The 21,266-nt window shown below is 40.1% G+C and overlaps 1 protein-coding gene across 2 annotated transcripts in view; it reads left to right on the top strand.

Annotated features, from left to right (window-relative positions):
* ARHGEF4 (Rho guanine nucleotide exchange factor 4) overlaps nucleotides 1-21,266 on the top strand; it is a 247,704-nt gene that overhangs the window by 207,077 nt on the left and 19,361 nt on the right. For both annotated transcript variants that reach the window (XM_070507336.1, XM_070507337.1), the window contains one exon: nucleotides 19,289-19,428. In XM_070507336.1, the coding sequence (XP_070363437.1) occupies nucleotides 19,289-19,428 (140 nt within the window). The remainder of the gene's footprint in view (nucleotides 1-19,288; nucleotides 19,429-21,266) is intronic.

A 21,266-nucleotide genomic window follows, 5' to 3' on the forward strand; every position in this document is an offset into this window, starting at 1 on the left:
ATGGTGCACAGGTTTAATGCAATTTCTGCCAAAATCCCAGCAAGATTTTTTTTGTAACTATAGACAAGATTATTCTAAAGTTTATATAGAAAAGCAAAGAAACAACAACAGCTAAAACAATTTTGAAAAAGAGGAATAAAGTAGGAGGAAACACTCTACCAAATTTCAAGAATTATTCTATAGCTACAGAAAATAAGAGTGTGTGGTATTGGAGAAGAATAAACAAATAGATCAATGGAACAGAATAGAGAATCCAGAAATAGTGCCAAATAAGTATAGCCAACCAATTTTTAAAACAGCTTTATTGAGATATAAACCACACACCATACAACTCACCCACTTAAAATGTAAAATTCAGTGGGGGTTTTTTTGGTATATATTATTAATTTTTTAATTGTGGTAAAATGTATATTTAAAAATTTACCATTTTAAGAGTATAATTCAGTGGCATTAATTGTTTTCACAATATATGCAACCATCACCACTATATATTGCCAAACTTTTTCATCACCCCAAATGGACATTCTATAACCATTAAGCAGTAACTCCCCAGCCCCCTCCCCCTGCAGCCCCTGATAATCTTTCATCTATTTTCTGTCACTAAGAATTTGCCTATAGGTACCTTATATAAGTGGAATTATACCATGCGTGTCCTTTTGTGTCTGGCTCATTTTACCCAGCATAATGCTTTCAAGGTTCATCCATGTTGTAATGTGTATCAGAACTTCATTCCTTTTTATGACTGAATAATATTCCATTATATGTATATACCACATTTTGTTTATCCATTCATCTGTTGAGGGACATTTAAGTAGTTTCCATCTTTTGGCTGTTGTGAATAATGCTGCCATGAACATCGGCGTACAAGTATCTGTTTGAGTCCCTGATTTCAATTCTTTTGGGTATATACCTAGGAGTGGAATTGCTAAATCATATGGCAGTTCTATGTTTTGCTTTTTGAGGCCCTACCAAACTATTTTTTTTTTTAAAGATTTTTTTTTTCCTTTTTCTCCCCAAAGCCCCCCGGTACATAGTTGTGTATTCTTTGTTGTGGGTTCCTCTAGTTGTGGCATGTGGGACGCTGCCTCAGCGTGGTCTGACGAGCAGTGCCATGTCCGCGCCCAGGATTCGAACTGAGGAAACACTGGGCCGCCTGCAGCGCAGCGCGCGAACTTAACCACTCGGCCACGGGGCCAGCCCCCCTACCAAACTATTTTCCGCAGCAGCTGCACTATTTTATATTCCTGACAGCAATGCCCAAGGATTCCAATTTCTCCACATCCTCTTCAACACTTGTTATTTTCTGGGATTTTTTTATAATAGCCATGCTAAAAGGTGTGAAGTGGTATATCATTGTGGTTTTAATTTGCATTTTTATAATCATTAGTGATATTGAGCATCTTTTTATGTGTTTATTGACCATTTGTATATCTTCTCTGTAGAAATGTCCATTCAAGACCTTTGCCCATTTTTAAACAGTTTTCCAGTTTGGTAACAAACGGCTTTTGTCCGATGCAAAATTAATAGAAACTAGTGAAGTAGCATAGAAACTATGTAGCTCTTCTAGAGTTTTAAAGGCAAATCTATATTGGCCTGCGGTTAACATGCAAATTCATCCAGCAAGCAACACGAAATGTATCACAGTAGTCATTCATTTTTATCAACATTCAAGGAGATCTAGTCAGCAGCACACTCTCCTGTGTCGGCAACATTTTATAACATGGTCACAACTGAGTCAGATCACGTCTGGTAAGATACCCCCTTCCTGATCCCTCCTCTAGAGGCGGTTCAGACTTCCAGCACGATACATCAACAATTGCGATTAATACCAGGGACGAAGGTAAATACAGAAAAGAGATTGGTGTGGCAGCATACAAAGTTTTAAAAATAGTGACAAACAAAACTAAACATCTTGCCCATTCTCTCTCCTTTCCCTTTGTGAGACTGGAACTCTCATGGCCTGATTGAAACGTTCAGTTTGGGGAACTGAGCCCAGCGATCCTGGCACTGAAGTTGTTCCTTGGGAGGGAAATTTGTCCACAAGGGGACGTTATACCCATTTGCGCGAGGGCACCAGGAAAACACCCTGCTGTGCAAAAATAAGGTTTGTGACTAACAGCCTTGAAGGAAAATGCGATTTTTCAAAATATTTAGCTTTATCCCAAGGAATAGTTTGGTGGTATTGTGGCTCAAATTTTATTTTATTTTTTTGGTTGGATAAATGAAATATGCACCACCATCACCATCACTCTTAATTCTTTCTTCCATTACAGAAGACACTTGTTAAGATAAGAAAGATATTCTGCTAAAGCTGATGGTGATTGAGAGTCATTCAGCATTCAGAGTTCCTAAAGAATCATTGCTTCTCTGAAAGGGATAAAAAAGTAGGAAGAGCTTTGTTCAAACTCTTGCTGGTAAACAAGTCTTTCAGCTGATACGATGGCTACATGACATCAAAGTACTATAAATTATCAAACCTATCGCACAGGAAAATTACAAATTTATTGCAAAATACATAACACTGCTACCATTAAGAAAAAAGTGGTTTTTGTTTTCCTTTCCTTTTTTTTTTTTTTGCCAGAAAAGTGTTCTTTCAATATAGAAAATCCTATGTGTTACCCTGCATGTGGCTAGAATATATCATAATGGAGTTTGTACTAAGTCTTTCTGATTTTCTGGATGAAAGGCTGAAAATGTAATAATGACTTCTTAAAGCAGTGTTGCAAATGACCAAACCAGCTGTCAGTGGAGAAATGCCTGCTTAAGACCCAAAAAGATTCCCTGGTCTGTCGAACCCTGCCAGTCATCACACTGTCCCACCAATCAGCTGGTCTAGAATGCACAGGCCTTTGCACGTTCTGTGGTTTCCTCATGTTCTCCTGAATTACTCCCATGTCCTCATCTAGCTTTGTCACCTACACGAATCCCCTGCTCACCGATGCCTGTCCTGTCTCAGGAGGGGAACAATGCAAGACGGTGGTCCTGCCAGTTTCAAGAAGGGATGTCCAAGGAGTTCCTGGGCTGTGGCTCTTTGAGAAAGCTTCCTCACCAACATCAGGTCTAGGGACCCTGGGGCACTGAAGAAATCTGATAGGCTCTGGGTGCACCTTGGTGGGAGGGGAGATCTCTCCAGGGACCAAGACACCAGTGGCAGCCATTACTGTGACCCAGTACAGGACTGTTATTGTCCTTGAATTGTAGGAGTTCTTTATATATACTGCATATTAATTCCTTATCTGATATATGATTTGCAAATATTTTCTCCCATTCTGTGAGCTGCCTTTTCACTCTCTTGAGACTATCCTTTGGTGCACAGTACTTTTAAATTTCCATAAAGTTCAGTTTATCTGTTTTTTCTTTTGTTGCTTGTGCTTTTGGTGTCATATATAAGAAATCATTTCCACATCTAATGTCATAAAGACTTTTCCCTGTTTTCTTCCGAGAATCTTAAAGTTTAGCTCTTATGGTTAGGTCTTTGATCCATTTTGAGTGAATTTTTGTATACAGTGTTTAGGATCCGGCTTCATTTTTTTGCATGTGGATATCCTGTTTCCCAACACTTATTTGTTGAAAAGACTCTTTTCCCCCACTGACTGTCTTGACAGCTTTGTCAAAAGTCAATGGACCGTATATGTGAGGGTTTATTTCTGAGTGCTCTATTCTGTTGGTCTGTATGTCTATCTTTATGGCCAGTACCACACTGTTTTGATTACTGTGGCTTTGTACTAAGTTTTGAAATCAGGAAATGTGAGTCCTCCTACTTAGTTTTTATTTTCTCAAGATAATTTTGGCTATTCAGAGTCTCTTGAGATTCCATATGAATTTTAGGATGAGTTTTTCTATTTCTGTAAAAAATGTCATTGGGATTTTGATAGGGATTGCCTTGAATTTGTAGATTGCTTTGGATAGTATTGTTATCTTAACAATATTAAGTCTACCAATCCATAGACATGGGATGTATTTCCAGTTATTTAGGTTTTCTTTAATATCTTTCAGCAACATTTTGTAATTTTCAGTGTACAAGTTTTTGCCTCCTTGGTTAAACTTATTCCTAAGTAATTTATTATTTTTAATGATACTGTAATAGAATTTTTAAAATTTTCCTTTTTCAGTTGTTCCTTGCAAGTATATACAAATAAAACTATTTTTGTGTGTTGATTTGTATTCTGCAACTTTGCTGAATTTATTTTTCAGCTCTAAAAATTTACTGTGGATTCTTTAAGGTTTCCTACATATAAGATCATGTCATCAACAAACAGAGATAGTTTTCTTCTTCCTTTCCAATGTGGATGACTTCTTTTTGTTTTTCTTGCCTAATTGCTCTGGCTAGAACTTCCAATACTATGTTGAATACAAGTGGTGAAAGCAAGCATCTTTGTCTTATTCCTGATCCCAAGGAAAAAGCTTTCAGTTTCTCATTGAGTATGATGTTAGCTGTGGGTTTCTCATATATGGCCTTTATCAAGTTGAGGACATTCCCTTCTATTGCTAGTTTATGAGTATTTTTATCAGGAAAAGGTGCTGAATTTTGTCAATGCTCTCTCTGTGTCAATTGAGATGATCATGTAGTTCTTTTTTCTCTTCATTTCTATTAATGTTATATTGAATGATTTTCATATCTTGAACCATTCCAGAAATAATCTCAGTTTGTCAAGATATATAATCTTTTTAACATGCTGTTGAATTCAGTTTACTAACTCTTGGTTGAAGAGTTTTACATCTACATGCATACAAAGGATATTTTCTGTAATTTTCTTTTCTTGTAATGTTTTGTCTGGTTTTAATGAATTAGGAAGTATTACCTTCTTGTCAGTTTTTTAGAAGAGTTTGAGAAAGAGTGATGCTAATTCTTATTTAAATGTTTGGTAGAATTCACTAGTGAAGCCATCTAATCTTGGGCTTTTCTTCATTGGCAGGTTTTTGCTTACCAACTCAATCTCCTTACTAGTTATAGGTCTATTCAGATTTTCTGTTTCTTCTTGAGTCAATTGTGGTAGATGTGTGTTTCTAAGAATTTGTCCATATCATCTAGTTTATCTAGTTTGTTGGTGTACAACAATTGATAGTATTCTCTTATAATTCTTTTTATTTCTGTAAAATTGGTAGTAATGTCTCCACTAGGCCAACTGATTTTTGACAAAGGTATAAAAGTGATTGAGTAGAAGTAAGATAGTCTTTTCACAAATAGTGCTGAAACAATTGGACATCCATAGGCAATAAAAATGAACCGCCATCTAAATCTCGCATATTATACAAAAAAATCCTCAAAATGGATCATAGATTTAGATATAAAAGATAAACTATAGAGGCTGGCCCCACAGCCGAGTGGTTGGGTTCACGTGCCCTGTGGCCCAGAGTTTCCCTGGTTCGGATCCTGGGCGCAGAAATGGCACCACTGATCAGGCCATGCTGAGGCAGCATCCCACATAGCACAACCAGAAGGACCTACAGCTAGAATATACAACTATGTACTGCAGGGGCTTTGGGGAGAAGAAGGGGGAAAAAAGAAGAAGAAGAAGATTGGCAACAGATGTTAGCTCAGGTGCCAATCTAAAAAAAAAAAAAAAGATAAACTATAAAGCTTTTGGAAGAAAACATAAGTGAAAATCTTTTGGAACAAGGGTTTAGTGAAGAGTTCTTAGACATGACTCCAAAAGCATGACCCACAAAAGGAAAAATTGATAAATTGAACTTCATCAAAATTAAGAACTTTTGCTCTATGAGAACCCGTGTTAGGAGGATGAAAAGATAAGCTATAGACTGAGAGGAAATTCTTAAAAACCACATATCTGACAAAGGACCCATTTCTAGAATATATAAAACATTTTCAAATCTTACATTAAAATAGCAGACAATCCAATTGGAAAACAGACAAAATCATGAAGAAATACTTCACCAAAGATATATGCATAGCAAATAAGCACATGAAAAGGTGTTCAACACCACCTGCCCTTTCAGAAATGCAAATTAAGACCAGGAAGCAATATCGCTATACACCTATCAGAATGTCTAAAATATAAGATAGTGACAATACCAAATGCTGATAAGATAAGGATTCTGAGAAACTGGATCTTTCGTACATTGTTGGTGGGAATGTACACTGGTATAACTTCTCTGGAAAATAGTTTGACAGTTTCTTAAAAACTAAACATCCAGCTGCCATATGACCCAACGATTGCATCCTAGGCAACTGCATTTATCCCAAAGAAATGAAAGCTTATGTCCACCCAAAGACCTTTACACAAATGTTCATTGTAGCTGTATTTGTAACATCCTAAAACTGGAAACCACCCAGATGTCCCTTAATGGATGCATGGCTAAACAAACCTGTACAGCCATTGCATGGAATACTAGTAAGCAATCAAAAGGAATGAAGAATCAATACAAGCCACACTTTGGATGGCTCTGAAGGGCATTGGGCTGAGTGAAAAAAGCCGACCTCAAAAGCTTACCTTCTGGTTGCATGATGGTTACACAAATCTACACAGGTGATAAAATGACATAGAACCACATGTACCTGTTGTACCAAGGTCAGTTTCCTGCCTGTGATATTGTACTGGCGTTACTTAAGATGTAACCATTGGGGGGGCTGGATGCAGAGTACACAGGACCTGCACTAAAGTCACAACACCCTATACTCTACAGTTATTTCAAAATAAAAAGGGTTTTTTCATGCCCCAGAGGAGAGGGTATGACACTTAGACAACCTTTGATGGATTATAGTTTGTTTTAGATGTGTATTACAGTTATGTTTTTTAAAAAGAGAGAGAGTCCTTATCTCTTAGAAATACATACTACAATATTTACAGATGAAATTATGTCATGTCTTGGATCTAGTGAGGAAGGCATATAGATAATGAAACAAAATTGCTTGCCCGTTGAGAATTGTTGAAGCTGGACAATGGGTGTACAAGGTTCATTATGCTATTATCTCTCCCTTTGTATACATTTGAAACTTTCCATAATAAAACATAAATGACGGTTCCTTGGGACTCTTGACTGTATGGGTCAGGAGCAGGTCTCTCAGTTCCTGCTCCCAAGCTGGGCTAATGCCAGCTGGAGACAGAGGGCTTCCCAGGTCAGATCTGGGGACAGGGCTTGATCTCATGGCGTCACATGCTTCTGTGTCCATACTCAGCCATACACAGGAAGCTTTAACTGTCTTCCTGGCATTGGCTTTGCCAGGCCTCACCAGCTCTGCCTTCAGTTACTTGCCACCATCCTCCAGTCTTCTATGCATTCATTTTTTCATCTCTCCACTTTTTTATTCTTCTGCTTAGTCATCCCTCTATCCACCATTCTTCCATCCATCTATTTACTCACTCATTTATTTAACATTTACTGAATGTCTACATCAATGAATAAGGCATGGTTACTGCCTTTGGGAGAGACAGTCAAACAAATATAATGTATGGGGGGCGTATGATAAATGCCATGAGCATTGTCTGTACAAGGCACCTTGGGGGTGAGAGAGAAGCGGATATCAGTTCTTGGAGAGAAGGTGTCAGATAAAGCTTGCACAGAGGAGGTAATGCTTGAGGTGAGTGTTTAAAGTTAATATTTTCACCTGTGTTGGGCTCACCCAGATAATCCAGGATAATTTCCCTATTTCCAGGTTAGCTGATTTGCAGCCTTAATTCCATCTGCAACCTTAATTCCTCTTTGTCATGTAAAATAACATATTCATGGACTCCAGGAATTATGATTTTGACATCTTTTGGGTACCTTACTCTGCCTCCCACAAGAATAGAGTACAGATGCAGACCCGCCTATGCAGAAACTTGATTTAAGCACAAAGCAGACATAGAAAAGGACTGCCTCTTCCATAAATGGTGCTGAAACAATTCATTGTCCTTACAGAAAAAATGAAAATTGTATTTTAAAGGTTCTGGACCCAGTTCCAACGTCGGGAGAGGGGTCCCAAACCACCAAGCAATTCTCGGGACACCAGCAGAGTGCCGTGCAATTCAACTAAATTCTGACACTATCTACCTGGAGATAGCATCAGATCCCACAGGTTAAAGGCTCCGTCACACAAGACTGCCCCTCACCTCTTCAGTCGCAAATCCAAGGTGCTTCTGACATTGGAGGTTCCAACAACCCCCTGCCTTGGGTTCAATTAATGTGCTTGAGCAACTCACAGAACTCAGAGACACATTTCACTTACTAGAGTGCCAGTTTATTATTAAAGGATACAATTCAGAAACAGCCAGATAAACAGACGCACAGGGCAGGGCACAGGGAAGGGGCACGGGGCTCCCACGCTCGCTCCACGGGCACCACTCTCCCCAGATCTCCACGTGGTCTCTGCCCTGGAAGCTCTCTGTACCCCATCCTTTAGGTTTTTATGGAGGCTTCATTACGTAGGTGTGATTGATTAAATCATTGCCCATCGGCAATTGATTCAACCTCCAGCTGCTCTCCACTCCCTGGAGCTGAGCGCGGGGGTGGTGGTGCGCGGCAACTGAAAATTCCATCTAATCACACAGTTGGTTTCCCTGGCAACCAGCCCCCATCCTTAGGTTATCTAAGGGCTTTCCAAAAGTCATTTCATTAACATAACAAAAGACACCTTCATCTTTCTCATCACGGGAAATTCCAAGAGTTTTAGGAGCTCTGTGGCAGGAAAGGGTCCAAGACCAAATATATATCTATATTTTTAAATTTATTTTATTGGAGTCATATTGGTTTATAACATTGTGTATATTTCAGGAGTGCATCATTATATTTCAGCTTCTGTATAGACTGATCATGTTCACCACACAAAAGTGCCCCTTACCCCTTTCACCCTCCCCCCACCCCCTTCCCTCTGCTAACCACCAATCTGTTCTCTGTATGTGTGTTTCTCTTCCACATGTAAGTGAAGTCATACAGTAATTTTCTTTATCATCTGACTTATTTCACTAGCATAATACTACTCAGCCATAACAAAAAAAGAAGATGAAATCATGCCATTTGCAACAACATGGATGGACCATGAGGGTATTATGCCAAATATACGTTTCTTATTATAAATCCCAATATCACAGCTTCCAACCTCACACAATATGCAAAAATCATTCCCAAGTACATTAAAAACTTAAAAGTCAAGGAAGAACTACAAAGTATTACAGGATAGCATAGGGGAGAATATCTTTATAACTTTGAGTTACAAAAGAGTTTCCTAAACCCAAAAATAGAAATCATAATAAACAAGATTGATAAATTTGTTTATATGAAAATTAAGAACTTCTGTTCATCCAAAACATCTTAAAAAGACAAGACAAGCCACAAACTGGGAGATGACACTTGTGACACATATGGGTGACAAAGATTTAGTATCTAGAATGGAGGGGGAAAAAGTGTATGTATATACATATATACATACATAGAGGTATATTTTTCACACCTAGGATTACGTTAAAGATAAGCACCTGAATAGACATTTCACATTGAAGGAAATAGAAATGACCCATAAACATAGATAAGATGTTCAACTCATTAGTAATCATAGAAATGTAAATTAAAACTACAGTAAGATACCACTTCATACCCTTCTGTCTGTCAAAAATTAAAATTTTTGAGAGTGACATCAGCATCATGGCAGAGTGAGCTGTTCCTGTAGCCTCTCCTCCAAGATACAACCAAAAGGACATTCATTAGCCAACAGAGGACACCCACACTGCATAGTAGGACGTCACAGAGAACCTGCAGCTCCACATCTCAAGGTGGGGGTGCTGGATCCCCAGGATCAGTGGCAGGAGTGAGCAGCCCTCCCCCACACCCCAGCAGCAGCATCCACATGTGGGCCCTTGAATAGTGGCCACCATGAGTCCAAGGAAGATGACGCAGCAGGCAGGTCTCACAGGGATGTTTTCCCTTTCAAAGTCACCCCAAACACCCAGGCACATTCTGCACAGGACAGCCAGCGCCCTGGGAGGCACTCCCCACCACGCCCAGCTGCCCAGGCAGGCTACACCCAGTGGAGTGGACATGGGCGAAAGCCAGTGCCCCACTGGCAGCCCCTTCTGCCTGGGGCACCAGCTCGCCTGGCACTCAGGGCAGCAGATCCACATCATAGGGCCTGTGCCTACATGTGGGACCCGCTAAACCATGGCCAGCAAACGTAGACAGGCCCCACTAGCACAACTCCCAGTGAACACAGCAGGTTCAGAAAACATGGCTCCTGCCCCCCAAGTGGTGGCAGGTGGAATCTGCAGCCAGACACTATCACTATGCTCCAGCAGAGGTTCACTTCATCCAACAGCATGAAGAAATATATTAACACTCCAGATCAGAAGGCAAATGACAAGACAGAAACCAATCCTGAAGACAAAGGAACCCTTGGCACCCACCTACACACCACTCATCAAGCCATGCTGTGGCGGTGTCCCAAATACAAAAACAGAGGAAGACTGGCACAGATGTTAGCTCAGGGGCAACCTTCCTCAAGCAAAAAAGAGGAAGATTGGCAACAGATGTTAGCTCAGGACCAATCTTGCTCACCACAAAAAAAAAAAAAACGCTTTCCATGATAAACAGAAACTGAGGGAGTTCATTGCCACAAGACCCTCCAGACAGGAGATGATCAAGAATGCCCTCATACCTGAAACTAAAAGGAAAAGTTTTACAAAGCCTTGAGCAAGGAGATAAACAGACAGACAAAATTAGAAAATTGCAGCTCTCTATCAGAACAAGTTATCAAAGACTTAATTATAACATTAAAGATAAAGAGAAGGAAAGCATCAAAAATAACTATAAACGCTTCATTTTAATCACAAACTCACAACACGAAACCAAATAAGTTGTGACAACAATAACTTAGATGTGGAAGAGGAAAGAGATGGAACCTGATTAGGCTAATGGAGATAAGAAGCTATCAAAAAATGGACTATCTCATCTATGAGATTTTTTTTTTCTGCTTTTTCTCCCCAAATCCCCCAAGTACATAGTTGTATATTTTAGTTGTGGGTCCTTCTAGTTGAGGTATGTGGGACACCACCTCAACATGACCTAATGAGCAGTGCCATGTCCATGCCCAGGATCCGAACCAGCAAAACCCTAGGCTGCTGAAGCAGAGCATGCTAACTTAACTTGGCAATGGGGCCAGCCCCTATGAGGTTTTTTATACAAACATCATGGTAACCACTAAGCAAAAAATCAGAACAGAGACACAAATGGTAAATAAAGAGAAAACCATCACAGAAAATCACCAAACTGAAATGTCAGGTAGAAATACACAGGAAGAGAAACAAGGGAAATATAGAACAACCGGAAAACAAGTGATAAAATGGCAGTATTGAGCCCTCATACATCAATAATCACTCTAAATGTAAATGGATTGAATTCTCTAATCAAAAGACAGAGAGTGGTGAGATGAATTTAAAAACAAGACCAAACAATATGCTGCCTCCAGGAAACACATCTCAGCTCTAAAGACAAACACAGGCTCAGAGTGAAGGGATGGAAGATAATACTCTAAGCTAATGGCCAACAAAAGACAGCAGGTGTTGCCATGCTTATATCAGAAAAAGCAGACATCAAGATAAAAAAGACAATGAGAGACAAAGAGGGACAGTATATAATGATAAAAACGACATTCCACCAAGAGGACATAACACTTATGAATATATGTGCACCTAACACAGGAGCACCAAAGTACATGAAGCAACTATTAACAGACCTAAAGGGAGAAATTAACAGCAACACAGTAATAGTAGGGGACCTCAACACCCCACTTCCATCAATGGATAGATCATCCAGACAGAAAATCAACAAGGAAATAGTGGAATTAAACAAAAAACTAGACCAGATGAACTTCATAGACATATATAGAACACTCCATCCCCAAACAGCAGAATACACATTCTTCTCAAGTGCACATGGAACATTCTCAAAGACAGACCATATGTTGGGAAACAAGGCAAGCCTCAGTAAATTTAAGAAGATTGAAATCATGTCAAGCATCTTTTCCAACCATAATGCTATGAAACTACAAATCAACTACAAGGAAAAAGCTGAGAAGGTCACAAATATATGGAGACTAAACAACGTGCTACTGAACAACCATTCAATTAATGAGGAAATCAAAGGAGAGATCAAAAAATATCTGGAGACAAATGAAAATGAAAATACATCACGCCAATTAAGGGACCCAGCAAAAGCAGCTCTAAGAGGGAAATTCATAGCAATACAGGGCCACCTCAACAAATAAGAAAAATCTAAACTAAGTAATCCTAAATTACACCTAACCAAACAAGAAAACGAAGAACAAAGAAAGCCCAAAGTCAGCAGAAGGAGGGAAATAATAAAAATTAGAGCAGAGGGGCTGGCTCTGTGGCCGAGTGGTTAAGTTCACGCACTCCGCTCCGGCGGCCCAGGGTTCGGATCCTGGGCACGGACATGGCACCGCTCGTCAAGCCACGTTGAGGCAGCATCCCACATCCCACAGCTAGAAGGAACTGCAACTAGGATATACAACTGTGGACGGGGGGGTTGGGGAGATAAAGCAGGGAAAAAAAAAAGATTGGCAACAGTTGTTAGCCAGGTGCCAATCTTTAGAAAAAAAAATTAGAGCAGAAATAAATATAAACAAAAAAAAAACAGTAGACAGGATCAATGAAACTAAGAGCTAGTTCTTTGAGCAGATAAACAAAATTGGCAAAACCTTAGCCAGACTCACTAAGAAAAAAAGAAAGAAAGTTCAAATAAATAAAATCAGAAATGAAAGAGGAGAAATTACAATGGATACCACAGAAACACAAAGGATATAAGAGAATACTATGAGAGGCTATATGCCAAAAAATTAAACAATCTAAAAGAAATTGATAAATTCTTAGACTCATACAGCCTCCGAAAACTGAATCCAGAAGAAATAGAGAATCTGATTAGGCTAATCACAAGTAAAGAGATTGAAACAGTAATCAAAAACCTCCCAAAAAACAAAAGTCCAGGACCAAATGGCTTCTCTAGAGAATTCTAGCAAACATTCAAAGAAGAATTAACACCTGTTCTTCTCAAACTATTCCAAAAAATTGAAGAAGACAGAATGCATCCTAACTCATCCTATGAGGCCAATATCACCCTGATACCAAAACTATACAAGGACAACACAAAGAAAGAAAATTACAGGGCAATATCACTAATGAACATGGATGCAAAAATCCTCAAGGAAATATTGGCAAACTGAATACAGCAATATTACAAAATGATCAATCACCATGATCAAGTGGGATTTATCCATGGATGCAGGGATGGTTCAACATGTGCAAATCAATCAACATGGTACAGCACATTAACAAATTGATCAATAAAAGTCACATGATCATCTCAATAGATGCAGAGAAAGCATTTGAGAAGATCCAACATCCATTTATGATTAAAAAAAACTCTCAATAAAATGGATATAGAAGGAAAGTACCTCAACATAATAAAGGCCACATATGACAAACCCACAGCCAACATCATACTCAATGCTGAAAGACTGAAAGCCATCCTTCTGAGAACAGGAACAAGACAAGGGTGCCCACTCTCATCACTCCTATTCAGCATAGTACTGGAGGGTTTTGGCCAGAGCAATTAGTCAAGAAAAGAAATAAAAGGAATCCAAATACACAATGAAGAAGTGAAACTCCTGCTGTTTGCAGATGACATGATTCTATATATAGAAAACCCTGAAGAATCCATCAGAAAATAATTAGAAATAATCAACAACTACAGCAAAGTTGCAGGGTACTAAATCAACTTACAAAAATCAGTTGCATTTCTATACTCTAATAATGAACTAACAGAAAGAGAACGCAAGAATACAGTCCCATTAACAGTTGCAACAAAAATAATAAAATATCTAGTAATATATTTAACCAAGGAGGTGAAAGACCTATACAATGAAAACTACTTTATTGAAAGAAATTGTTGATGACATAAAGAAATTTAAAGAGATTCCATGCACATGGATTGGAAGAATAAACCTAGTTAAAATGTCCATACAACCTAAAGCAATCTACAGATTCAGTGTAATCCCAATCAGAATCCCAATTATGTTCTTGATGGAAATAAAATAAAGAATTCTAGCATTCACATGGGGCAAGAAGAGACCCAAAATAGCTAAAGCAATTCTAAGAAAAAAGAACAAAGCTGGAGGCATCACAATCTCTGACTTCAAAATACAATACAAAGCTATAGTGATTAAAACAGCATGGTCTGGCACAAAAACAGACACACAGATCAATGGAACAGAATTGAAAGCCCAGAAATAAAACCACACATTACGAACAGCTAATCTTCAACAAAGGAGCCAAGAACATACAACAGAGAAAGGAAAGCCTCTTCAATAAATGGTGTTGGGAAAACTGAACAGCCACATGCAAAAGAATGAAAGTAGACCATTATCTTGCACCATACAAAAATTAACTCAAAATGGATAAAAGACTTGAAGGTAAGACCTGAAACCATAAAACTGCTAGAAGAATACATTAGGCAATACACTCTTTGACATTGGTCTTAGAAGGATCTTTTCGAATATCATGTCTACTCGGACAATGGAAACAAAAGAAAAAATAAACAAATGGGACTTTATCAGACAAAAGAGCTTCTACAAGGCAAATGAAACCATGAACAAAACGAAAAGACAACCCACCAACTGGGAGAAGATATTTGCAAATGATATGTCCAACAAGGGGTTAATCTCCAAAATATATAAAGAACTCATACAACTCAACAACAAAAAAACAACCCAATCAAAAAATGGGCAGAGGATATGAACAGACACTTTTCCAAAGAAGATATACAGATGGCCAACAGGCACATGAAAAGATGCTCAACATCGCTAATCATCAGGGAAATGAAAATCAAAACTACAATGAATTATCACCTTACACCTGTTAGAATGGCAGTAGTCACCAAGTCAAAATATAACAAATGTTGGAGAGGATGTGGAGAAAAGGGAACCCGCATACACTGTTGGTGGGAATGCAAACTGGTACAGCCACTATGGAAAACATTATGGAGATTTCCCCCAAAATTTAAAAATAGAAATACCATACAACCCAGCTATCCCACTACTGGGTATTTATCTAAAGAACTTGAAATCAACAATCCAAATAGACTTATGCACCTCTACGTTCATTGCAGCAGTATTCACAATAACCAAGACGTGGAAGCAACCTAAGTGTCCATCAACTGATGAGTGGATAAAGAAGATGTGGTATATATATATACAATGGAATACTACTCAGCCATAAAAAAGACAAAATCGTCCCATTTGCAGCAACATGAATGGACCTTGAAGATATTATGTTAAGCAAAATAAGCCAGACAGAGAGAGAGACAAACACCATATGATTTCACTCATATCTGGAAGACAAACTAACGCACAGAGAAAGAGAACAGTTTAGTGGTTACCCGAGGGGAAGGGAGTTGAGGGGTGGGCAAAAGGGGTGAAGGGGCACATTTATATGGTGACTGACAAATAAGAATATGCAACTGAAATTTCACAATGTTGTAAAATATTATGACCGCAAATAAAAAAAAAAGCTTAGACTAGAGCTACACACAACAATATGGATGAATCTTACAATCATATGTTGAATGAAAGAAGTAAAAATACAAAGAGACTATATGTATAAATGAACAAATTAAACTAGATAAATGGACATACTAAACTATATTGCCTTATATAACTGTACAAATTAAACTATTTTGTTTAGCTATGCACACATAGATAATAAAATATAAAGAAAAGCAGAACTAATTATCATAAAAGTCAGGGTAGTGCTTACCTCTGTGAAGGAGGAAAGAGTTTATAATTAGAGATACATGAAGAGGTTCCAGGGTCATTCTAGTTCTTCATATGGGTGGTGTTTATTTTATAGTTCTTTACAATGCACATTTTGCTTTATATATGTTTCTAAATGTATGTAATATCTCATAATAAAATGTTTTTTAAAAACATTAAAAAATACCATTACACTCCCTCCCCCAAAAAAAGACATGGAAAGATATTCCATACACATTGATTGAAAGAATAAACATCGTTAAAATATTCATATTACCTAAAGCAATATACAGATTCAATGTAATCCCAATCAGAATCGCGATGACATTCTTCAAGGAAATAGAAGAAAAAATCTTGAAATTCATATGGAACAACAAAACACCCCAAATAGTGAAGGCAATCCTGAGAGAAAAGAACAAAGCTGGAGGCTTCCAAATCCCTGACTTCAAAATACAATACAAAGCCATAGTGATCAAAACAGCTTGATACTGGCACAAAAACACACAGATCAATGGAACAGTATTGAAAGCCCAGAAATAAAACCACACATCTATGGACAGCTAATCTTCCACCTAGTAGCCTAGAACATACAACAAAGAAGGGAAAACCGCTTCAGTAAATGGTGTTGGGAAAACTGAACAGCCACATGCAAAAGAATGAAAGCAGACCATTATCTTTCACCATACAAAAAAAAAAATTCAAAATTAATTAAAGACTTGAAGGTAAGACCTGAAACTGTAAAACTTCTAGAAGAAAATATAGGCAGTACAGTCTTTGACATCGGTCTTAGCAGCATCTTTTCAAACACCATGTCTACTCAGGCATGGGAAACAAAAGAAAAGATAAACACATGGGACTACATCAGAGTAAAAAGCTTCTGCAAGGCAAATGAAACCATGAATAAGATGAAAAGACAACCCACCAACTGGGAGAAGATATTTGCAAATGATATGTCCAACAAGGGGTTAATCTCCAAAATATATAAAGAGCTCATACAACTCAGCAACAGAAAAACAAACAACCCAATCAAAAAATGGGCAGAGGATATGAACAGACACTTTTCCAAAGAAGATATACAGATGGCCAACAGGCACATGAAAGATGTTCAACATTGCTAATCATCAGGGAATGAAATTCAAAACTACCATGAGTTATCACCTTACACCCGTTGGAATGGCTGTAATCACCAACACAAAAAATAATAAATGTTGGAAAGGATTTGGAGAAAAGGGAACCCTCATACACTGTTTGTGGAGATGCAAACTGGTGCAGCCACTATGGAAAACAGTATGGAGATTCCTCAAAAAATTTAAAAATAGAAATACCATACAACCCAGCTATCCCACTACTGGGTATTTATCTAAGGAACTTGAAATCAACAATCCAAATAGACTTATGCACCCCAATGTTCATTGCATCATTATTCACAATAGCCAAGACGTGGAAGTGTGGTAAAGAAGATGTGGTATATCTGTACAATGGAATACTACTCAGCCATAATAAAATAGAAAATCATCCCATTTGCAGCAACATGGATGGACCTTGAGGGTATTATGTTAAATGAAACAAGCCAGACAGAGAAAGAAAAACACTGCGTGATTTCACTCATGTGTGGAAGATAACCTAATACCAGGGCGAAGACAACAGATGAGTGGTTACCAGAGGGGAAGGGCGTTGGGGTGGGCAAAAGGGGTAAAGGGACACATATATAGGGGGACACATATATTGGTGGTGAGCATGATACCATCTATACAGAATACTGATAAATAATAATGTACACCTGAAATTTCACAGTTATAAACCCTTATGACCTCAATAAAATAATTTTAAAAAATTAAAATGTCTGACAATGCCCATCTCAAGAGTTGGCTGGGATGTAGAGTGATGGGAACGTTCACAAATATTGCCAAAAGTCTGATTTGGGGGTTGACCTGGTGGCATAGTGGCTGAGTTTGTGTGCTCCACTTCAGCAGCCCAGGGTACACAGGTTCAGATCCAGCACAGACCTAGCACCACTCGTCAAGCCACACTGTGGTGGCATCCCACATCAAATAGAGGAAGATGGGCACAGATGTGAGCTCAGCGACAATCTTCCTCAAGCAAAAAGAGGAGGATTGGCACAGATGTTAGCTCAGGGCCAATCTTCCTCACACACAGAAAAAGTCTAATTTGGTGGAGTAGCTTTGGGAGACAGTCTGGCCACACCTAGGTGTGTCTTTACCCTGGAGCATGGATTCACACCAGGAGCAGTGATTTTGCCAAAGGGGGCAGAAATCTTAGATATTACAATGGTTTGTGGCCCTCCAAAGAGTCATGGAACATAAAAAACGTACAGTGTGGGGCTGGCCCGGTGGCGCAGCGGTTAAGTTCGCACATTCCGCTTCAGCAGCCCGGGATTCGCTGGTTCGGATCCCGGGTGCGGACATGGCACTGCTTGGCAAGCCATGCTGTGACAGGTGTCCCACATATAAAGTAGAGGAAGATGGGCACGATGTTAGCTCAGGGCTAGTCTTCCTCAGCAAAAAAGAGGAGGACTGGCAGTAGTTAGCTCAGGGATAATCTTCCTCAAAAAAAAACATACAGTGTATTTGTGATAATGAAATTTTATTGGGAGTATTAGGAAAACAATATATAAAAGGCTCTTTAGGGGGAGATAATGAAAAAGAGGTTGAGACGGTGTCTGAGAAAAACTGTGGGACATGTGCCCAGGAGGCATGTAGACATGTGTGCAGCGCCACCGTTCACACCAGCAACAACATAGACAACAACCCCCTGCAGTCCGTGCATGTGTAAAACTTGGAATATTCACAAGATGGAAGACTGTGCCTCAGTGAGAATGAATCAATTGCAGCGACACGAGCAGTGAAGTAAAAAAAGCCCGTCAGACAAGGAAAGCTGCTGCATGCTTCCATTTATATATAAGGTCAAACCAGGCAAAACTCAACAGAAATCAATGCTAAAACAAAGACAAGCGTGGGTATGACTTATAAAGAGGCTGAAATCTTGGCTCTCTAACGGAGCGAGAGTGGTGGCATTGGAGCGGGTACAGGAGTCAGATGCTGAGAGTCTGGTGTTCTCTCAAGCAGTTGGTAAGTATCGTAGTGTTCATTTTATTAATTTTCACACTATCTTTGCATGTATATTTCTTTGGAGAGATGTATGTATGTTTCACAATAAATTGTTAGCATTTTCCTTAAGGGCCTTATGCCTTAAGGACCTCACATGTTAGTGAGTGGCTTGAAGGGCATCACTGGAGGTGACTCTTGAGCGTCAGGCTGTGGCAGATACTGTTTCTCCTTGTTTGTGGAGCGGATGAGGACTGAACAGTGGGTGACTAACAGGGATGGTGTGAAAGTCGACCAGCGCACTCTTTCAACCAGACCGCGTTTCTGCAGCAAGGATGGTTTGAGAAACTAGTTCCCAGATCTTCTCCCTTCTCTCAGAGAAGGGGCTTTTATCCTGAACAGTTTCTTCTCCTTGTCCACGTGCCCCCTCCCTCAGCTCCTCTTTGCCAGCTGTTCTCTCTCCTTGCAGCCATTCCCGATGGAGTTCTGGACACTGCCATCCGTGCTGACGAGGCGGGGAGCGAGGAGGACCTCTATGAGGATATGCACAGCTCCAGCCACCACTACAGCCACCCTGCTGGGGGCGGCGAGCAACTGGCCATCAATGAGGTAGGGTCAGGGCTGCGTGGGCAGGGGCGGGGCTGGGAGCTGGCCTCGCCATCAGGCCACTCCAGCACGTTCGTGCAGGCCTAGATGTCCAGTCTTTGTGTTCCAAGCAGACGACAGTGGCACAAGCGTGTATACAGCACAGTTTCATCCTGTGGCTCACACTTTAGAATGTGGTGTCCATGAGCAGAGCTTGTCCAAGTATAGGAACCTCCCCTCTGCCCTCAGGGGGCCGACAAGGAACCCAGAATAGCAGGCGTGACACCTAGGACTTACGATGTAAGAGTGCTAGTCTGTCCTGTAAAGCCATCTTGGATGGAAGAAGCTCTGCTTGGTAGAAGGAAGGCCAGGGCTTAGCTCCCTGACCCTCCAACGAGTTGTTTGGGCAGGACTGAGGGCAAGGCGAGGGCAAACTGAGTTCTTGCCTATTGGCTCCAAGAGCTGAAAGGCATTGCTGTTGCTATGACAACTGTGTGCAAGTTATCATCTTTGGCTGTTCCTACCTAAGCAGAAGAAATTAGTGAGACACTTCATCTCAGCAAAACTGCTTCCCACACCAAGTTCTCCTTTTGCATCTGCCAAGGAGAGAGAAATTTGAGACCTGACACTCCTCTCTTTTTCTCACTGGTTCTCCTTCTCTTCTTTTTTACCTAATTTGGAGGGGGCTGTTGAACATAAAGTGGCAGTTACCTGGCTCAAGCCGTAACAACACCATGTTCTCCTCCTGGTCATGACATACTGCATATTTCTGCTTCATTGGAACTAGAATCTGACCACCTGGGATCTTGCAGCACCCAGATTTTCTCCTCAGGAGGGGTCAATTTATGAACAGTTCACCTTAACATTTCTGTGGATGAATGGGCTGGTAGGCTTCTCAGAAACCCTTAAGGAGTGTAGGGTCCTCATCACCTACTCGACAGATGGGCACGTACTGTCGATGGTGGACAAGCTCTTCTTACAGGCCCGGCTCTGAATAACGATTTAAAATAGTTGTTGTATAAAGCTGCCTTCTTGGCGCAGTCAGCAGCGCATCCGTCTCATGAAATAGTTGTTATATAATGATTTACTCAAAATCCATGATGCATAAAGAATAAACATCTAAAGAAATTGATTTTTCCAATAAGAAAATCAATAAGCCTTCCTTAAGAAAGGCTTAGATAAAGCCTTTCTTTAAGTGCTTCTCATAAGCTATTTTGAAGGGATGGTGTTCTAAAATTGTGTCATCCGAAGCAGAATTCACAGATACTGGTTTTGCATTTCCTTGAAGACTTAGGCTGCCCTCCTCAGTCTGGGGGCCCAGCCCAACGGGAGGCAGCACGTGCAGTGGGGCCTCCCAGACCTACGTGGGCGTCCTTCCCTGCCAGCAGCCAGTTGTGAGCTCTGAGCACTGGGTTACTTCCCTGTGAAACGGGAGAACCATGAGGTTACATGAGGACTGCCTGAAATAACAAATATAAATAAGCTGGCGCATGGTGGGTTCGCAATAAATCTCCGATGACAAGGATGACAGTGAAGGAGGAACACTAACATCAGGCCTTGAGGGACTCTGAAGAGATGTCGGCTCATCTGATTGGCCATGAGAGCTGCATTGTTAAAAGTTCTTGTGTCTGCTTTCTGCAGTTGTGTGTCTCCCACCTACTGCTGAAATTCTCGTCTGTCCCGTCTTGCTGCTGCTGTGGAAGCACCTCTTAGAGCCCTGGACAGGCTGTTTGTTCGCAGACGCTCTGGACGAGGAAAGGCGGAGCCAGGCCTGCTCTAAGAACACAGGCTCTGGCAGAGGGCACCTGGGAGGGAAAGAGAGGGGACTGAGATGAGGAATGTGTAGGTCCTATTCTGGCTGC

The sequence above is a fragment of the Equus asinus genome, chromosome 4 (genome assembly GCF_041296235.1).
Source record: "Equus asinus isolate D_3611 breed Donkey chromosome 4, EquAss-T2T_v2, whole genome shotgun sequence".
In the NCBI taxonomy this organism is placed as follows: Eukaryota; Metazoa; Chordata; class Mammalia; order Perissodactyla; family Equidae; genus Equus; species Equus asinus.